Source organism: Ostrinia nubilalis, chromosome 8 (genome assembly GCF_963855985.1).
Source record: "Ostrinia nubilalis chromosome 8, ilOstNubi1.1, whole genome shotgun sequence".
Lineage (NCBI taxonomy): Eukaryota > Metazoa > Arthropoda > Insecta > Lepidoptera > Crambidae > Ostrinia > Ostrinia nubilalis.
The window spans coordinates 17685217-17705769 of NC_087095.1; the positions used below are offsets into that span (position 1 = coordinate 17685217).

Below are 20553 nucleotides of genomic sequence, written 5' to 3' on the forward strand. Positions count from 1 at the left end.
AAAACTAATAGATAGGTAACTAATATTCCACTCGTTATTTCATTTAATAACTTCCACTACACATACTATCGAAGTAACAAAGATAGTAACGAGTATTGTTCTAGGCAAGTGCTTAGCTAACCTATCTGAAACGAAATAAGAATTGAAACCATGAGTCTGAAGGCTTCCGGTCACCGGTGACATACTGATGTCTTTACAAATGGCAGAATTTCGTTATACACATATTTTTCTCAATTTGAGTCGTAACCTGCTCTCTATCATCCCCGTAATCCCTGTCCTGTAGTAGTACCTACTAGTGATGCGCCGGGATAGCGGGCCCCGATAGCAACAATATGTCAGCCACAGGAGCCACGAGGGTGAGAGTTCACAGCTCGTTACACTACTCGGAAGGCAAAACTTTCCTCCAAGGCGCAAAAGTTACAGTTCAACATTTGGGATTCAGGGTTTCTGCAACAGAACATCCAGCCAGTGTTCGTCAAGCCCTAAAATTTTGATAACTCCCAAATATTGTACGAGTATGTATAAGTATAATGACCAAAAGGAAATGAAAGTATTGGGACTCCAAGAAAAAACATAACAAATAGAAATAACGGCGCACGATTGGGAAAGCCGACCCCGCGTAACGGGATAAAGCAAGGCAGAAGAAGAATGACTTCAACACAACTTTAAATAAGTAGGTAAGGTAACACAACTTTAAATAAGTAGGTAAGGTAACCTACTTACTTTAAAAAGTTGTGTTGAAGGTACGAGGAAATTAGGTAGTACTTTTCCCATGTGATTAATACAAAGTAAGTTGTAATATTTAGGGTTATTCTGTGGTAGGTTTATCGATTTCTGTTTAATAGATAAAGTTATATATCATAATAGCTTGGCCTAAATTAAATAACTAAAATTTCATAGAAATGAAAGTAGTAAATAAAAATGAATGGAAAAATAATCCGTAGGTAAGTTTAAGTAAGTATACTAACGTTGCACACACCCCCATAATTAATAAAAAAAATACAAATATTTGTTATTTGAGTTATAAATGTTTCGCCCCTGTCATTCTTATTGACATGGACAAGAACAAGACTAAACTTATTATAAACCCTAAGTAATAGGCCGGGGGGTTACACTGACACTACTAGTACGGCACAAAATATAGGATATGACTACATGGCCGTCGCGTTACTGGCACTAAGAAAATAGATTTGGAATAAGCACTTAAGCAAATAATTAGTTGGTTGTCGGCGTGTAATGAATGCGTCGCCCGCGGCGCGCCGCGACGCGACGTTGGGACAGTGTAATTGGGTTATTACCGCGGGTACGTGCAGCGCTGACAGCTCGTTACAGAGGATATCCACTTCGTTAAAATTAAGACGCGCCAAATTAGCTGAAATATCGCGTAATGCCGCCTGTCGCTGCGACGCCGCGCGCCTCCCGAAGGCAATTATGATATTTTTCTGGCTTACAACGGCTTTTATTTCATCGGTATGCAAATAACGAAATACGGCACGCGCGGCCTACATCCCTATGCCCAATATCTTTGTTTATATTTTTTTTTTTGTTTAACAAAACGGTTTGATCAAGTCACGGCACAAGAAAAGTTCGTAGGTAGGTAGAGAAAAACATAAAAATTGCCTGGAAAATAGTAAAAACAAACTTCTTTTCCCATACCGACGGACAGGAATTAGGGCTAGGCATTTATAGCTTATTTAAAATAATGAATTACAATAAACTGCGGCTAGGTGGGTACAATGAAATCAATGAAAGACTCACCCGTGCTGGGCGCGAGGCGGCGCCGCGGTCGGGCGCGGGCGGCGCGCGCGCTCCCGGCGTGCGGCTCCGGCGCGGCCGCTCCTCTGCCAAACACCAAACACGATCAGATTCAATTTTACAAGCTTTTTACAAGCTTTATATTGACTTCACTTGTTAGTATGTGTGGGACAAATCTTGCAACTGAAATTAAGACCAGTTCTCCTCAACCGATTGAGCTGAAATTTAGTATACTTATGTAAGTACGATGACAATGCAATGTTATGGTGCCATTGAGCTGTTCTGATGATGGAGTCAGGAGGTGGCCATAGGAACTCCTAAACGAAACGGCGGAAACTTATCGAGTTTGGGTTCGTTGGATTCGTCTTCCTGAGCACTTTGGTGCTAAATGATGACCAGGGCCCAGATTGAGATACAACTAAAAAGTAAAGTGTAAAATAAAATTATAATAAAAAAAAACTTTTTTAAAAACAAGCTTTATTCTGAAATTCAGTTGTACTGAAACGAAAAAAAATACCTAATTGTATGCAATGTTCAAATAATTTCGAAAGCTTGTAGCGCAAACAGAAAAAAAGAAGAATAAATTCGATGCGCGATACAAGCTTTCGAAATTATTTGAACATTGCATACAATAATTTTTTTTCGTTTTAGGGCTGATTTTTCAATCGTCAGATAACTTTTAACCGAAGAATAAACTTGTCATTTTGACATATTTCCCATACTGAAACTGTCAATGTGCCAAACTTATTCTTCGGTTAAAAGTTATCCCATCAAAAACAATACTTGTCAAAAAAACTTCAAATTTGGAATATAAGTAGTGTTTGGTGTATGAATCAAGGAAAAACTAAAATATTTGGGGGCACGGTAGTGCAACCGCCAAGTCGAGTAAAATTTTTCAATTTCGGTCCAGTTTTCTAGATACATAACTGCTGTCTACAAAATACAAAAAGAAATGAGATTTGGGGGCACGGTAGTGCAACCGCCAAGTCGAGTAAAATTTTTCAATTTCGGTCCAGTTTCCTAGATACATGCATTCTAGACACTGCTGTCTACAAAATACAAAAAGAAATGAGATCCCATCAAAAACAATACTTGTCAAAAAAACCAAGTCTCGCAACTCAGTTGTTCTACGGTAAAAAGTTGTGAGATCCATGTAATACCAAGTCCAGGCCAGGAAATCTTTAACGTTTTACATAAATATATTGACTTGGCCATCGCATGAAAACACGTGTAAATTAAATTATTTAGTGCGATGGCCAAGTCAATAATTTATGTAAAACGTTAAAGATTTCCTGGCCTGGACTTGGTATTACATGGATCTCACAACTTTTTACCGTAGAACAACTGAGTTGCGAGACTTGGTTTTTTTGACAAGTATTGTTTTTGATGGGATTTGAAATATACCGTGTCTTTACAATGCCTGCATAGCTAATGAAAATTCAGCCTTCTAGTTTTATCCACAACGAAGTTACAGGCGGTCGAAAATGGCCTGAATTGCTTCGAGAAAAGGATGGTACGGCCGTGCCGCTTTTTTGCTCGACTTGGTGGGGGCACTGTCGTGCCCCCAGATCTGACGATTGAAAAATCAGCCCTTAGTACATCTGCATTTCAGAATAAAGATTGTTTTTAAAAGTTTTTTTTTATTATAATTTCATTTGATAACGGAATCGATATTGGCGACTCTTATTGTTAACGAAACTATAAGGGTTCCTTGTCAGGACTACGGAACCCCAAAAAACCAATAGGTAGGTAGGTAGGTAATGTATTATGAAATAAACTTGTTTGCCCTCTTTAATCTTTTAATGATGCAGTATTGCACTATGTTTATGCAGTTAGCCCAACTACCTAAGTACACCACAAATAAACAAAGATCTTAGAAAGAAGAAGTTGCAACTTCAATAAAAAATTAAGTACCCCACGACCGACCAGCTAAGAAAAATATCTCAAATGATAGTAAAAACGAGTATAAAAAATTGGACCTAAGTACCTCCAATTTATTGTGATTCTTACTGACTCATATACCTACTTAGAAATTTCTCCAAATAGAAAATAGAACAGGGTACAAAAAGCAAACTTATTAATATTAATACATACTTACATAAAATATCACAAGTCAAAGTAATGTATTAACTGGCGCCCAACGTGGTGCGTTATTTTTAAAGGTATGTCGTTCTTTGCCGAGAATAAAGATAACTTAATAATAGGTACCTACATATTATCAAACAATGATGAATGAGTCACTAGTGTTTTGTAAGTAATTGCCTTTTATCTTGAAATCAGAAGTTAGTATTACTGGACCAGTACACCAGGAATGCCAGGTATTCTACGCCTGAACTAATGTTTAGAGCAATTTTTATGTGATAGCTAGTAAGGATGGTCACTTTAAGCTATTTTCTGAGATACAAAAAACTCATAAAACTCATTTATTTTTGCAAATAAGCAGCAAGCAGGCTTTTAAAACGCACTTTTACACGTCCCGGTATTAGCCCTACCACTGCTTTGGGACAATAAATGGGCCAGTTCCAGTGCTGAGAAGAAGCAGCGCAAAAAACTCAGTCACTATTGTCAGCCTCCTTCTCAAGGGTTTACAGTCTTTATTACCTAATTTGATTTAAAATACATAGTCATAAGTATTGATGCTAGCTACATTCCAAACATTTTTATCTTATAGACATAAACCAATCATCACTTTATTATAGTACCTACGTCTTTCTTACTGCAAAAGCAGCTGAACTGAGCTTACAGTCGGAAAAATCTTTACAGTTGGGGTATTTTTGCAACTTCTTCCTATCTATTCTATCATTATAAGGTTGGTGGTTGAAGGTGTCGTCGTTTCAGCCAAATGACGTTCACTGCTGGACAAAGGCCTCCTCCAAGGTTTTCCACAATGCACGGTGTAAATAAATGAAACATGATGAGTGAACGAGGCTTCCGGCGACTGGGACCGCAAAACCGCAATTAACTAGGACCGCGGTCCCAGTCGCCGGATCCATAAAAAAATAATAATTTTCTTCCGGCGACTGGGACCACTCATAGATAACTTAAAAGAAAATAGTATTCAATCTAAAATTGGTACAGTACTAAAATCCATGAGTGGTCCCAGTCGCCGGAAGAAAATTATTTAATTTTTACACATCCGGCGACTGGGACCGCGGTCCCAGTTAATTGCGGTCCCAGTTGACGGAATCCTCGAGTGAACGTACCATGATGCTTGGCGGGCGGCGCGGGGTCGGGGGTGCGCGCGCGCCGGTGCGGCGGGGCGTCGGGCGCCGGCAGCGCCAGCAGCTGGCGGTACAGCTCGAGCTCGTGGTAGAACTCCAGCGAGTCCGGCGAGCCGCCGCCGCCGCCGCCGCCCGCCGGCGCCGCGCCCACCTCCGCCGTCAGCCCGTTCAGCACCAGGCGGCGCGCCGCCATCGCGCCTCCGTGCCGGGACCATCGGCGATCACATCACACCGGCTTCCGATTCATAATCGCGTAATATCACTCGCGTGTGACGACTACCCACGATTTTTTTTAAATAACTTATGGGTTGAAACTTGAATGATGACGTGAAACTACCTACCCTAATAATTATTGTTTTACAAAATGTTAATCCGACACCGACTTAGATTTCAAAGTAGGTAGGTCTGTAATTCTGCATTTAAAAATATTTATGTTGCAGATCACTGTCACACTATTTCGTGTGTTTGCTACACGATTCAATCGTTCGAATTTCTGAAGTTAGGATCGCGAAACTTATTTTAAAACTTAAAAATTATTTGTTCGCTTAGAAAAAAGACGAGGAAGTTGTTGAAACTCAGTCGTAAACTACCTATTCTGCAACTTATTTGGCGAATTAAGTTCACAACACACGCGAAGTCGCGTCGGAAAAGTTTCGGGTGCGAAGCGGACGCTCCCGACGCAGCCGAAACACGCGCGAGAGCCGGCCGCGCGACCGCAACTGCCGCCGAGTGCCGCCGCCCGCCGGCGTGGCGCCGCTGCCGCCCCGCGCCCGCTCGCGCGCCGGGAACCGCCACCGCTTGTGTAAGCAATGACTGACTCGAGACAAAAATTCGAAATTCAAAATCAATCGTTCCGCCTTGTGTGTTGTGATTTATCACGGTTTGCCCGTGCAAACAAAATTAGTTAACATAAAATATTTTCATAATAATTTATAAATCGGACCTATCTACTTGATTTTATTATGTATTTTATTTTTATAATTACATATTTTTATATGTATGACACATGAGTAAAGAACACTTTACCTATCTTTTTTGTATCATATTTCGTGGGCTGGGATACAATTAAACAACAATTGCTGTTGAAAATCATTTATTAGTCACTAAAAATTACAAACTTTAATACTTTTTAGTAAGTCAGTTTTATAAAAATTGGGAGATTTCTGAATTAAAAGCGTTCGGTATGGAATGGCATATCAATTAATAAGTATACGGTGTATATTAACAACTAAGACGTGTTAGCCGTGTGCCACTGCTCTGCCCCACGATCGCTGACTAGTAGTGTGCCCTCGGGCAGATTTCATTACACGTATATTAAGTGTACACTTATTCACTACAGAATATATTAGTATATTCAATCTCTTTTTCTTCTCTGAGTTGTTTTAAATCAGACCTTCTTAAACATTAACGAGATTCAAGTTTTACGGTAGGGCTATAATCATACATACCTACATTACAATTCTCTTAATCGCTGCATCTTATCGTCAAGAAGAGACTTTAAGAGAAGGCAGCCCTCGAGCGATCTCAAACGGTGCCAGTTGAACGACTATTCTTAGACCTAAAGCCTGGTCCGTGAGCGCGTAGAATTTTGTCCAATGGCCCCAAGCTACCCATCCTTATCGCTCGCGCGTAATTATATTGCTGTCGCGACTGTGCGACGGGCGCCCGCAGTGAGTGTGCGAGCGCGACAGCAACGCGCTCGCACACTCAAATTCTACGTGCTCACGGACCGGGCTTTAGAAAGATTTATAGTGATTCGAAAGCAACATTTGACTCGGCGGTCGACGGCCTCGGAGCTCAGACGGCGGCGAGCAGCGCGTGCAGGCGCGCGGGGTGCAGGCCGGCGGCGGCGGCGGCGGCGGCGCGCGCGGCGGCGTGCGCGTGCGCGGGCCAGCGGTGCGCCAGCAGCGCCAGCAGCGCCGTCAGCGCGCACAGCGCCGCCGCCAGCGGGAGCAGCGCCGGCGCGCGCCGCCCGCCGCCCGCCGCCGCGTGGTGCGCCGGCAGCAGCTCGCGGTCGGCGCAGCGCACGCAGCCGTGCCGCGGCGCCGCCGCCAGCGCCGCGCGCGCCGACCGCTCCGCCGCGCGCCACGCCGCGCCCAGCAGCCGCAGCGCGCCGTCCGCGTGCCGCCAGTGCCGCAGGTGGAAGAACGCGTACGCCACCGCCTCGCTGTCGCCGCGCTTCAGCACGTGCTCCGGCGGCAGCGTCAGCGCGCGCAGCTCCAGCAGGTACTCGGGCACGTACGGGTTGAACTCGATCGCGCGCCGGATGGCCTGCAACCGTCCAGGGTCGTCGTGAGCGATCTCCGTCGGACTCCCGCTCGGAATCGTCGTCGAGGAGGAGTTCTGGATTTTAATCTCGATCGAATCGATTCACGGATACTGCATTATTTATAGTGTATAATTACCCTAACATTGCAAAAAGAAATGCTGTGTATACCTGTAATTGAGGTCATATACGTATCATGTGTTAAACCATGTTAAAATGTATGAACTTTATTATGTATGTGGTAAGTACAGGAGCACAGGACGCGAGTGAAACACGAGACTGCTGTCAACGCACTGATTTATTATTGAGACGTTAGAACGCGGGCGCAGCCACGCATCGTATATCTATAGCTATACATACATGTATAAAGGCGGCCTGCGAACCAATATGCAACATTCCTCCCCCAATAGCTACAGGAAGGTACCTATTTAGAAGAACCTTTTATAATCGACCGGGGGACGATTACGTCTAGATCTTCCGATATTTGTAGTCTCTGCAATTCTCTCATCTGGACTTTCATCAACATCGTAGAACTCATCGTCACCTTCAGATGGCGGTCGTCGCACTCCTCTTGACATCGTTACGCCACACCATGAAGGAGAATCGCGCGGCGTTGTGACGTCGTCAACGGATGCAGGTGGTGGCGTTGCGACGCCATCGACAGGTGCAGGTGGCGGCATCTCGTTCCCTCCTCTCCCTTCAGTGAGAGACTCATTTGTAAACTGCGGTTGTGTAGATGACAATGAGTCACTCGGTGGCCCCGATATTGTGATGTCATCAAACACTGTTGCCTCATGATGGGTATCGATTGTGCAGTCCCCCGGTTTACTACAATTATTATTGCTACAGTTTATTGGCGGCCCCTTATAATGTAACAATTGATTTTTATGTTTACGAACCAGAACAGATGTAAAACAATCCTTAATTAAATATAACATAGTTCCAATTTCCTTAATAACTATACCTTTCGACCAGATAAACTTATTATTGTTAAGATATTTTTTGTATAACACTGATTGATCAGGCAGAAACTTAGTGTTCTTTCCACCGTGCGCTTCAGTTTGTAAACACTGTTTGGAATGAACATGTTCAGCGAGTGAGGTCGACGAGGGCGACGGTGACGGGTTCAGTAGGTCTAACCGCGACCGCAACTGGCGACCAAACACTAGCTGAGCCGGTGACGTTCCCGTCGTTGTGTGGATAGAATTACGATAATCAAATAGGTACTTTAATAACTTTAATTTACATTGTTTTTGAGTTTCACTAGTTTGTAGACTCGACTTAATTCCCCGTTTGACTATTTTGACGTAAGACTCCGCTTGGCCGTTACTGGCTGGGTGGTACGGCGGTGACGTCATGTGAGAGATACCATTTAATTTACAGAAATTATCAAACTCTTGCGAACAAAAAGAAGTGCCGTTATCTGTTACTAAAGTATGAATCAATCCAAACCTTGACATGAACTCATACATTTTATCTATTACAACGGAGGTGGCAATAGAGCTCATCTCATACACCTCCACCCATTTACTATAAGCATCTACTATGACTAAGTAAACGCGTCCATTTATGGGACCAAGAAAATCTAAATGTACTCGGTAGAAAGGCCGCGGAGGATATTTCCACGGCGATATAGGCGCACGCGGCGGCGACGCTCGCAGCTGCGCGCACACCGCGCACGAGCCTATCATGCGCTCCAGCGCTTCGTCAATACCCGGGAACCAAAATCGTGCGCGTGCCTCTGCTTTAGTTTTTACGATTCCCATATGAGATGTATGGAGCTCGGACATAACTCGCTCACGCAACGACTCGGGGATTACAACTTTATGACCGCGCATGACACATCCATTTTCGACTGACAATTCCCATCTGCAAAGATGGTATGGTTTTATACGGCTGTCTGACATACTTTTAGGCCAACCATTAAGTATGTAGTTACTAACACTTTTCAAAATACAATCCTCAACAGTTGCATTACTCAATTCGCGTGCAGTTACTGGGAGCGCTCCCTCCACTACAAAACACACATACGCTGCGCTGTCGCAGCCGACGTCCGCGCGCTCCCCCTCCCGCGCAGCCGCCGCCGGCAGGCTCGCGCGAGACAGGAAGTCTGCGCTATTGTCTGCACTTTTTATATACTCTATAGTATAATTGTAGGCGGTCAAAAACAAAGCATATCGTTGCAAGCGATTTGCGGATACTTCAGGTATACCTTTATGAGGCCCAAAGATAGAAAGAAGAGGTTTATGGTCTGTACGTAGTACAAATGGTGTGGACCTACCATATAGGTACTGATGGAATCGCCTTACTCCAAATATGATCGCTGTGGCTTCCTTTTGTATTTGAGAATAACGCCGTTCCGCATTATTTAACGTTCGGGATGCAAACGAAATAGGTTTTTCTTGGCCGTCCTTATCAACTTGAGATAAAATTGCCCCTAAACCACTAGGCGAAGCATCTACAGTTAATATAATTTTGGCATTTCCGTCGAAGTGAGTAAGCACTTGTTCTGAAGCCAAATATTTTTTTATAGTATTAAATGCCTCATCTTCCCTATTGGACCAATGCCATTTACAACCCTTTTTTAAAAGCTCGTACAGCGGACTCATTATACAAGATGCTCCAGGGACAAAACACCTATAATAATTAACTAATCCTAAGAACGACTGCAATTGGTTTATATTTGTAGGTACTGGTGCTTCTAGTATTGCTTTTACCTTATCTGGAGATTTTTTTAACCCGTCTTTGTTAATCACGTAGCCTAAATAACTTATTTCATCTCTAAAGAAATCGCATTTTTCTGGCTGTAGTGTTAATCCTGCGTCCTGCAGTCGTTGTAACACTTTATTTAACCTATCTAGGTGGACTGACTGGGATTGGCCAGTCACTAAAACGTCATCAAGTAGTACTAGGACGCCGCTAATGCCTGAAAGTAGATTTTCCATGGCGCGCTGAAAGATAGCCGGCGCGCTGGTCAACCCGAACACTAGACGCGTATACGCGAACAAACCGCGATGCGTATTGATGCACGTTAGGGGTTGTGACGTCTCATCTAGACAAAATTGATTATACGCCATTGATAAATCTAATTTTGTGAATTGTTGCCCCCCACAAAGTTTAGAAAATAGCTCAGTTATAGTTGGAAGTGGGTATTGTTCAACCACTAATTGTTTGTTTAAAGTGACTGAGTAATCCACGCACATACGAACTGATCCATCGCGTTTAAGTACCGGTACGATTGGTGACGCGTATTCTGAGTGTTCTATCGGCCGGAGCACCCCTAATCCAACCAACCGATCAATTTCACTTTCAATTTTATCTCTCAACGCAAACGCTACCGGCCGAGCCTTACAAAAAATGGGCTTCGAACCTTCCCTCAATGTTAATTTAACCTTGTATTTGTTGAAACATCCTAATGTCCCTGAAAATAAGGCGGGATAACGACTGCGAACTTGCTTTAAAACATCATCACTTTGTTCGCAATAATTAACCGGAGTCAGCTGTAGCTCAAACTGGGAAATGAAGTCGCGACCGAGAAGCGGCGGCCCGCCGCCGCGCACTACGTAAACGTTGAGTGAGCGCGTTCGCCCACTCCATTGCAGCGGTAAGCACATTATTCCGGCGCAACCTAACATTTCGCCTGTATAACTAACAAGTTTCTTTTTAGTCGTTACTAACGGTATATTATTAAAATGCAAATTGTAGGTACTCTCTGAAATGACTGTAACCGCCGATCCACTGTCAATTTCGAATTTTAAATGTTTACCGTTAATGCACACCGTTTCAACTAGTGGTTCGCCTCTATAAGAACGTATGTTGAATAACTCACCGTCGTCGTCTTCGCCGCCCTCATTTACCTCACTCGGATTTGTAGCAACATAATTAACATTTTTGCACACGCGACGCAAATGGCCTTTTTTATTGCACTTCCTACAAGTATAGTTGGCAAAACGACACGATTCCGCTTTGTGGTTCGCATAACCACACACCGTACACTTCACTTTTTCACTATGCTGCTCCCTGACGGAGCTGTCTCGACGAATCTTGTACAGCTGGTCCGGCGCGGGTGGCGCTGAGCCCGCAGCCGAGGCGCTGCTGACGGCGGCGCGTGCGCTGCGCATGCTCTCCGCCAGCTCCACGGCCTTGGCAAGCGTCAGCTCTGCCAGCCCCTGCACGTACATCTTCTCCTTCTCGGCTCCCGGCAGCATTCCCATTATGAAGCGATCACGTAGGGCTTCCTCGACGTTGCTGAACCCACACTGCGCGGTCAGGCCCCGTAATCTGGCAGCCCACTGTGCAGGCGTCTCTGTCGGCTGTTGAGTAGCGGCGTAAAACTGATGGCGCTCGCTAAACCCGACCTGCTTTGGGGTGAAGTGGCTGTCGAGGACGTCCACAATGTCCTCATATGGCACGTTCTGTAACTCCTTGGGCAGCGCCAGGTCCGCTGCGAGTTTGTAGGTGCCCTCGTTGAGTGCGCTGAGCAATATTGCCCGTTTTTTGCTCTTGTCCGTGACATCATTTGCAATAAACCACTGCTCCAATCTGCATTTATATATCTTCCAAGTCTGAAGATTGTGATCAAAATTTGAAATAAATCCGAAATTTGCACCGGCCATTTTTATTTCTTACAAACGCGGGTAGAAGTCGCCACTGGTAAGTACAGGAGCACAGGACGCGAGTGAAACACGAGACTGCTGTCAACGCACTGATTTATTATTGAGACGTTAGAACGCGGGCGCAGCCACGCATCGTATATCTATAGCTATACATACATGTATAAAGGCGGCCTGCGAACCAATATGCAACAGTATGTGACTTTGTTAGTGTACTAAATAAATAAATAAATAAATTTTATATTTACGAACGGCACATGCAACAAATAACAGGTGGGGTTCAGATCGAACAGCGGATCGACACCGACCTCGAGCGCGAGCAGCTCCTGCGGCGAGCGCGGCGGGGCGGCGGCGGCGGCGCGCGCGCGTAATAAGGCGGCCGTGTACAGCAGCGCGGCGGAGCGCGGGCCGCCGGCGTCGGCGTGGCGCGCCACCAGCGCCGACACGTCCGCGTAGGCGCGCTGCTCCAGCAGCACCTGCAACACGGCGGCGCACTATGGATCGAAATTGACATTTATGGACGTAGCGATTTTTTTCACAATTTCTACTACTTTACTACTTTGCCTGGCCCATTCCCATTTTATTTGGGGTCGGCCCTCCGCGTCATGCGTCTCCAGGCGGCTCGGTCCTGGACTGTCTTACTGTTAACTTGGGCTTTTTTCACAATTTCTATTTGAAAAAATTACCTATCGATAGGTTACGTTATTCTGATGAATAAATGCTGCACAAGTTTTTCTCTAAAACCAATAGTTTGGCTGGAATAAAATATTTTCCATTTTTGTTGTATGGAATGAAACATATCGTCGGCCGTTTGGTGTAGTGGTTCAGAACGGACTACTATGCCGAGAGGCAGTGCCGTAACTAGGGCGGTGCCAGCGGTGCCCAGGCACAGGGCGCAGACCCTGGAGGGGCGCAGAAAAGACCAGACCAGTATCTAGTTTTGTTTCATGCATGGTAGTTAGTAGGTACATTTTGTTTTATTGCGAATATGGTGTAGACGCGCCCTCTGTACTATCTATATCTATATGGCATTTTTTAAGCGATCTTGAAACAACAACACTTGTAAAGGTGGTTTTATATTTGTCTGATGTGTCGTGACGTGACGACGCGTCAGAACGGTATCGGTTTCATACATTTAGTACTAGCTGGTGCCCGCGACTTCGTCTGCGCAGGATTAGTATTTCGAACAATATCTTTATAAATTGTAGCCTATGTGTTATTCTGATGTATAAGCTATATTATTGTAAAGTTTCATTAAAATCCATTCAGTAGTTTTTGCGTGAAAGAGTAACAAACATCCATCCATCATCCATACAAACTTTCGCGTTTATAATATTAGTAGGATGGTAACGTTCACACTAGTGCGTAACGTGTTGTGTTGTGATGGCTTATGTATGGAACCGACACAGTTCTGACGCGTCACGTCACGACACATCAGACAAATATAAATCCACCTTGTCTTGCTCGCAATATTACATACACAAACAAAAGTACCTATACCGTAACTATGAGACAATTTCTGTCTATATTGATTTGGAGGGCGCCACTTCTAACTTAGAAGTTCTAAGCAAATCTGTCAATCTAGCTGAGGAGATGTACATAGTTCACGTTACGCTGTCATTGCTTTCAGCGACATTCATTGGTCCTCCCTTTATCTTTGATTTTATTCATTAACTACGTGCGGCGTTACTGACGCACTAGCGTGCGAGAGATAGATAGAAAATTCATCGTTCGACAAGAGTGAAAAGGATGACTTACAAAACTAAACGATTCACAAACGTTCCATTCTGCCGCGCCGTCCCACCCAATGTTCGGGGATTCCCCGATACATCGAGAATCACGCATTCAGATAGCCGCAGTGTTGCCAGAAGGTTACTTTTGAACTGCATTGGTTACTTTTAGGTTACACTAATGAAAAGGTTACTTTTAGGTGATTTTTCAGAAATTTGATTTGATTTATTATTTGTTATAAAAAATGAGTTTTAGCCAATGTTTTTCGATAGAGAACGCAAATCCATGAAACGTTTTTATACGACCGGTCACTTTTCGGTCTTCATGGAATGGTCAAAATTTCGAATTTAGGTAAATGATTGATGATCAATTGTATTATTCATTTTCCATCCATGAACAACCTTACACAATCGCTCCGCACCCCCCCCCCCCCCCCCCCCCCCGTAGAAGGTTACTTTTTATTCAAAAAGGTTACATTTTTTTATATTTCTGGTAATTTCTGACAAGAGCATTTTTCAAGGGCGCAGTTTTGAAAGCTCGCACCGGGCGCATAAAAGGCTAGTTACGGCACTGCCGAGAGGTCCCGGGTTCGATTCCCGGCCGGGCAGAAATTGAAATGATGAATTTTAATTTCTGTGACGGGTCTGGGTGTGACTATGTATAATATTTATGTATTTAAAAAAAAAAAGTATATAAGTAGTATATCCGTTAAGCTAGCACCCATAACACAAGCATTAAGTTGCTTACTTTGGGGCTAGCTGGCGCTGTGTGAAATTGTCCAAAGATTTATTTATTTATTATTTTATAAAGTGGTCGATTTCGACTAAGCCTTGACAGATTTTGCTTTGAAACCACTTGAGCCTTGTTTTATGGCTTGTTGATTATAATCCTACACTAACAGCGCACGCTCAAAGACGCCCGTTGAGAAGTTATGAGGTTCCAAAAATTTTAAAAAAAGTAAGTAAAGGTATCTTTTTTTTGGAAATATCTCTAAAGATTCAACTAAAACATGAAAATTCTATACTTCAGTAACGTAATTAACCTTTCTCTTATCGTTTTATCTAAAGAAAAGTTTTGTGAAAAAAATCGCTATGTCCATAAATTTCAATTTCGATCCACAGTGCGGCGTGGCGTGAGCGACAGGCGGGGCGGGGTCGGGGACGATCGATCACAGGTCTTCGACCTTCTTGGCCGGTTCGGGCGTCGAGCTTGTGCTCATGGCCCGTGCTGCATCTCGACTGGCGAGGCGACACACCCACCTCGATGAGGTTCTCGTGCAGCGCGAGCGCGTGCAGCGCGGGCGGCGCGTCGCGCGCGAGCTCGCGGAACAGGCGCGCGGCGTCGCGCAGGCGGCCCAGGCGGCGCGCGCACATGGCGGCGCGCCGCTTGATGTGCGCCAGCAGCGCCGCGTCCCGCCGCGCGCACGCGCCGCCGCCCAGCGCCGCGTGCGCGCGCCACGCCGTCTCTGCCGCGCGCCACGCGCGCTTCAGCACGCGCTCCGCCTGCGAACGTACCATTAGAATAATTATGAAAAAAATTATTCCGATACTTTGGGGCTAGATGGCGCTGTGTGAGATTATCCAAAAAAAAAAAAAAAAAAAATCCCTTGAAAAGGAGGCTGACAATAGTGACTGAGTTTCTTGCACTAGTCCATTGTCCTGAAGCAGTGGTAGAGTTAATACTGGGACGTGTAAAAGTGCTTTTTAACTACACTCGCGAGCAAAAGTATGGAATCACCATACTTGTTCCGAGCGATCGTAAGAACTGAATGACTAATAGAAGATAATTAAAAATGATACCATTTTAAAGGTAACGTTTTACACTTTAAATTGATACTATAAATACATACATAATCATTCAGTTCTTAAGATGGCTCGGAACCAAACACAACGGCCTGATTCCATACTTTTGCTCGTAAGTATATATATTTGCAAAAATTTGAATATAATAAAATAAAACATGCGTCAGAGTCCATTGTTTGTGTTTTCACTAGCACATAATATTGAAGAATATAATTATGGAAAAAATTGTCCGACGTCGAATTGTGTGTGCCGCACCTCCTGCACGGTGGGCGCGTCCTCCTCGGCCAGCAGCAGCAGCGCGGCGGCGCAGTCGGGCCGCAGCGCCAGCGCCGCGCGCGCCGCCGCCACCCGCGCCGCCGGCTCGCGCTCGCGCCACGCGCGCGCCATCGCCTCCTCGGCTGGGCCCTGCGCAAACACAAAACCGTATGCTGTGTTATTTATTCAAAAAGTATACGAGTTATTTATGCAATACAAACCATGAATACTATTTTTTTTATAAATAAAGATTATTAGCAACTAGCTGACCCGGCGAACTTTGTTCCGCCTTAATTTCAATAAATAAGCAAACTTTTTTTTTAATTTCGAACGGGATAAAAAGTATCCTATGTCCTTCTCCTGGCTCTAAACTACCTCCCTGACAATTTTCAGCTAAATCGGTTCAGCCGTTCTTGAGTTATAAGTGGAGTAACTAACACGACTTTCTTTTATATATATAGATGTTACGGTTAATGTGATAAATTGAAAATTATTAATAATAACCGGTTATTATGAATAATTACCGACAGTCGCGGTAAAAGTGATAAATTAATCACATTTAACAGTGATTATTTAATAATTCAACCTTAGTACTAACAAATTTCTTAAAAGAGAACAACATCTTGTGTACGTGCTCGTGTACAGCCAAACATTTGAACGTTTTGATATCATATATTAATATAATTTGGCATAATGAGTTTGGAATGTTTCTTGCATAATATTACTTTTCCATGATCCTATAACATAATGTTTTGATTTAAAGTGAAAAATAGGTTAAGGTGCGACGGGGGTGGCCCTTGGGCCACCCCTAAGCCGCCTATTTACTTTAATCCCCACATAAATGACCTCATATTAATCACATTAACCAAATCATGCGGTAATTATTCATAATAACCGGTGATTATTCATAATTTTCACATTTATCACTTTGACCGTAACATATAGATTTGTATTGCCCAAATTACTAATAGTCCCATTAGCCCCTTGTGTAAAGCTAAATAAGCTTGTGTTAAGAGTGGGCTCACCACAGTAGTCGAGTGGGGCGGTGGGATTCAAACCCTCATTCCTCGGATCTCGAGTCGGCCACTCCGACCCCTTCACGGTTCAGCTATCGTGGCTATGAATACTATTAGTAGTAGCCCTTCTGCAACTCGATATAATAAACGCTTACATTAGGAGTGAATGCAACACGAGTCCAGCAGATGACAGGGTTTAAACTACCGAACCCGAGGCTCTTTTTTTTAGACTTTTTACTAGACATCTAAACGCATCCCAAACATAGCGTGCCCTGCTACCCCTTCTGGACAAAATATCTGGAGAAGAAATGGCGAAAGCTCAGCTTCTAATTTAATACAAAAGACAACTATAAAGCAGGACACGCTACCGTGAAGTTATCTGCGGTGACAGTGACTGACCTCCGCCCCGCACGAGAACCAGGCCTGGTGGTCCTGCGCGGACAGGTTCATGTCGTAGTAGGTGAGCGGCGCGCGGCGCGCGGCCGTCCACAGGCGCCCGTACTCGGCGCCGCGCAGCAGCGCCAGCGGGTTGCGCCACACCTTGCACTCGCCCGCCGCGCCGCCGTCCGCCTCGCCGCCGCCCAGCCACGGGCCCAGGTGCGCCAGCGACACCTGCTCGATGAACGACGTGCCGTACTTGCGGAAGTACCACCACTCGAATATCAGAATCAACCCCGATATCAGCGACGAGGTGCCGGTCAGCGCCACGTAGAATTTGGGCGTGAGCGCTCCCAGAAAAGTTGCCGAATCCCACATCATATTGCTCGGATTTTCTCTGTGTTATTTTGGACGCTAGGAACGAACGAAGTGGTTAAGATACCACAGAGAGCGACACTACGGGGGTGATCACCTTCACCACAGGCAATGACGTCCAATTAATTGTATCATAATCACCAACCAGAACACCGATAGAACACCAATAACTTTAGAGCAACACTCCAAATGTCAAATTTTAATAACATTGTCTTTTTTGTTGGAAAATTATTCGATAAATTATTTTAAAAACGTTTGTTTGTATCGACTTGCAAACAATACGATTCAGTGTTGCCAACGAAGTATCAAGCTCCCCACCAGAATTGACCTCTAAAATCACCAGAAATCCACTAATAAAAATCGCACCATCGTAAAAATCGCTAAATTTTCCACTATTTTTTTGTCTGGCAGATTTGTGGTCATTTTGAAAGAAAACAATATTTTTAAGATATATTTATTAAGATTTATTACCAAGAATCCCGAAACTTTTGCGTATACTGTGGTTTTGGCATAGTTATCAATGACGAAACATGAAACAAAACCGTCAAAACCACCAACGTTTTATTAATCTAACCACCAACACAATGAGCGCGAACGAAAATTGCGACTTTAGGAAAGGGAACTCAGGGAATCCCCGATAATAATTTATTGTCATTTTTCTTAGGTCTCTTTACTCGCTAGCTCGAACAGTGTTGCCTGCACGATGAAATTAAACTCCAAAAACGATACGAGTGGACCATATAATCGTTGTTCCAATGTTTAAGAAAAAAAAGCCTTAATTCTTAAATTCCACTAGATAAATCCACTAGCCACTAAAACCCATATTTGTCCGCTAGTAGGTAAGTCAAAACCACCAGATTTAGTGGAAAATCCACTAAGTTGGCAACACTGATACGATTTTTTAATAAACGTAAACGTCAATTTTTTTTTATTAAATACATACACAGGATTCTGACTTGGATTTACGTACATTGGCCATCAAATATGTGATCAAATGGTGCTGCCAATAGCAAGCAATCAATCTATGATCTATCCTGAATATCCTGATCAATTCAAATTATGCAATCAATAATTTAAAAAGGACCCATCAGTGGTGGCGAAAATAAATTGGAACTAATAATATTGAGTTATTAGTTCCGATTTTTGCCAGTGGAGTTAAGATAAAGACGCCCCCTCTACTTATGGCCTCTACGCACTTTTTTTTAATGGCTCGCGCGGCTTGCGAAAAAGATTTGGCTGTGTGAGGTCATTCTAAAGCCTAAAACACAGCTTAAAAAATGTATAACCTCACTTCACTTTTTTGACATTAATGACAGATTCTGTTAGCAAGCGAGTCAACTTGGTGCTGCAGATTTACGTAACAGGCAAATATTGCACATACATCGCAATTCCTGTAAGTTTTACACTTCAAAATGTTGAGAGGCATTGGTAAAAAGCATATGGAGATGGCTGCTTCATTCATGACATCTGCTGGAGGGTTTGGAGGAGCGGCGTTCGTCACACTCCTGTACTTTACTGACTGGAAAGTGTTCGTGGCCAACATCCCCTTCTACAATGGCAAGTTCAAAGGACTCGAAGAAGAAAAGTGAACTAAACTACCTAGGCTTTTTAATTTATGAGCTCTGTAAATTATAATTTACCTACATTAGCTGTAAGTAATATGATAGTGATCAGTTTCAACGTAATAAATATTTGAACACATTTTAGACAACTTATTTCCTTTCCTCACTTTCATTGTTAGTTTTCCTTTTTACTATACGAATTAGATCTAGCTATACAGGTGTCTTAAGTGCTAGATTTGAATTTGTTGGTTGGTTAAATCCATAGATAATTTCATAGGTAAGGACCTAATAGTAAACACCTACCAATGGGTGTTGTCTGGTACCCGAAGTAGATGCTTTGTGAATTTGGGACTAAAGAAAAGGTGCTTTGTAAAATACTAAAAGTAGACTGACTTCTTTTTTAAGATTTTAAAATATTTTCAATGAACGGTCAAGAATTTGATGCACAGATTTTGATGATCAACCACATTAAAAGGATGCTAAGGTTAGGGTTACCAAATGAAAAAATAAAAAAACAAGCCACGAGCGGGCGTTGTTCAATGGCGTGCCCGTGCGAGTGAAAAACTGCAACAATTGTGTGAAAACCTGTTGTTTTCACGAAAGTTGTTGTGAATTGTGAGGCGTGTGCACAACATTGGATGTAAGCCCGGCCGGGCAATCTTCAATAACCAGGACTTGCAAGTGTAAGTGTCGACGGGCAGTGTTAGCCAAGTAAGTCCCTCCCAAAACTGCCTACCTGAAGCGGCCCAGTCACGTAGAAACTCCCCCAGGTCCAACTTTCTAATTGCCACTAGTTTGTAAAGGTGGCGTTGATAGATGTCGCCACAACACAACTTCTGTGTTTACATACTTAATTTCAAAACGTGTATAATTAATTAAGATGATACTATAATAGGATTTATAATAAAAGGGAGAAGGAATGGAAACAAGTTTTAAATACATCATAATATTTTATTACAGTACATAACTACCGTGACTGAGATTAAAAAAGTGCAAATAATTAATTTGTTTATCTAAACAAGTAGGTACTTCCTAATTTACTATTAATGTAAGATTTGCTGATAAAAAATATTTCCTATTTCATCATATTAACTAATACAATCAATAGAGTAACAAGTCAAGCATTTTAAAAATAGATTCATTTTGCCATTTTATGCTAATAATTAAAAAGAGCAGATTTGTTTTGCTTCTATTCAAGAGGCTATGCTATGGTTAGCATAGCGTCTCTTCATTACAAACTGCTGTTAATGAAATTTTATTAAAAATCCATAGGCTCATTCAAATTCAAAATATATTTTTATGAAATAAGATAAATAATTTGATTTTAAAATAAATATTTTAGTTGAACTTGTAGTAAGTACCTACAAAACAATTTTAAAAACAAACTACTTAAATTCTAATGAGTGGCTTGCACTCCAAAAATATTAAAACTGTCTTTCTCACACACACCAATTCAAATAGGCGACACATCCGAGCATTCCAAACTACTCTGTACTATGCTACATACAAGTAGGTATTTTGTAGGTTTCTTATCATCTACTAAACTAGTAATATCAAACATTCATAAGCTTAAGTTTTG

General features: G+C 43.1%; 2 protein-coding genes and 1 long non-coding RNA gene across 3 annotated transcripts; 1 reads left to right on the forward strand and 2 right to left on the reverse strand.

The window, feature by feature from the left end:
* Positions 1 to 6773: 6773 nt before the first annotated feature.
* On the reverse strand, positions 6774 to 17701 carry LOC135074309 (protein ST7 homolog). Its single transcript, XM_063968583.1, has 5 exons — positions 17059 to 17701; positions 15644 to 15793; positions 14846 to 15088; positions 12164 to 12331; positions 6774 to 7247 (listed from the first exon to the last, which is right to left on the reverse strand). Exons 1-5 carry the CDS (start codon positions 17416 to 17418, stop codon positions 6774 to 6776), a joined length of 1395 nt encoding a protein of 464 aa, XP_063824653.1. The 5' UTR covers positions 17419 to 17701.
* Positions 7523 to 11257, reverse strand: LOC135074053 (uncharacterized). The gene is made up of 2 exons (XR_010257738.1): positions 11072 to 11257; positions 7523 to 8312 (listed from the first exon to the last, which is right to left on the reverse strand). It is a non-coding gene; the product is annotated as an uncharacterized LOC135074053 (long non-coding RNA).
* Positions 17702 to 18709: 1008 nt separating the features above from the next.
* Positions 18710 to 19113, forward strand: LOC135074306 (cytochrome b-c1 complex subunit 10-like). The gene has a single exon (XM_063968582.1). The coding sequence runs from the start codon at positions 18825 to 18827 to the stop codon at positions 18999 to 19001; it is 177 nt and encodes a 58-aa protein (XP_063824652.1). The 5' UTR covers positions 18710 to 18824; the 3' UTR covers positions 19002 to 19113.
* The last annotated feature ends 1440 nt before the right edge of the window (positions 19114 to 20553 follow it).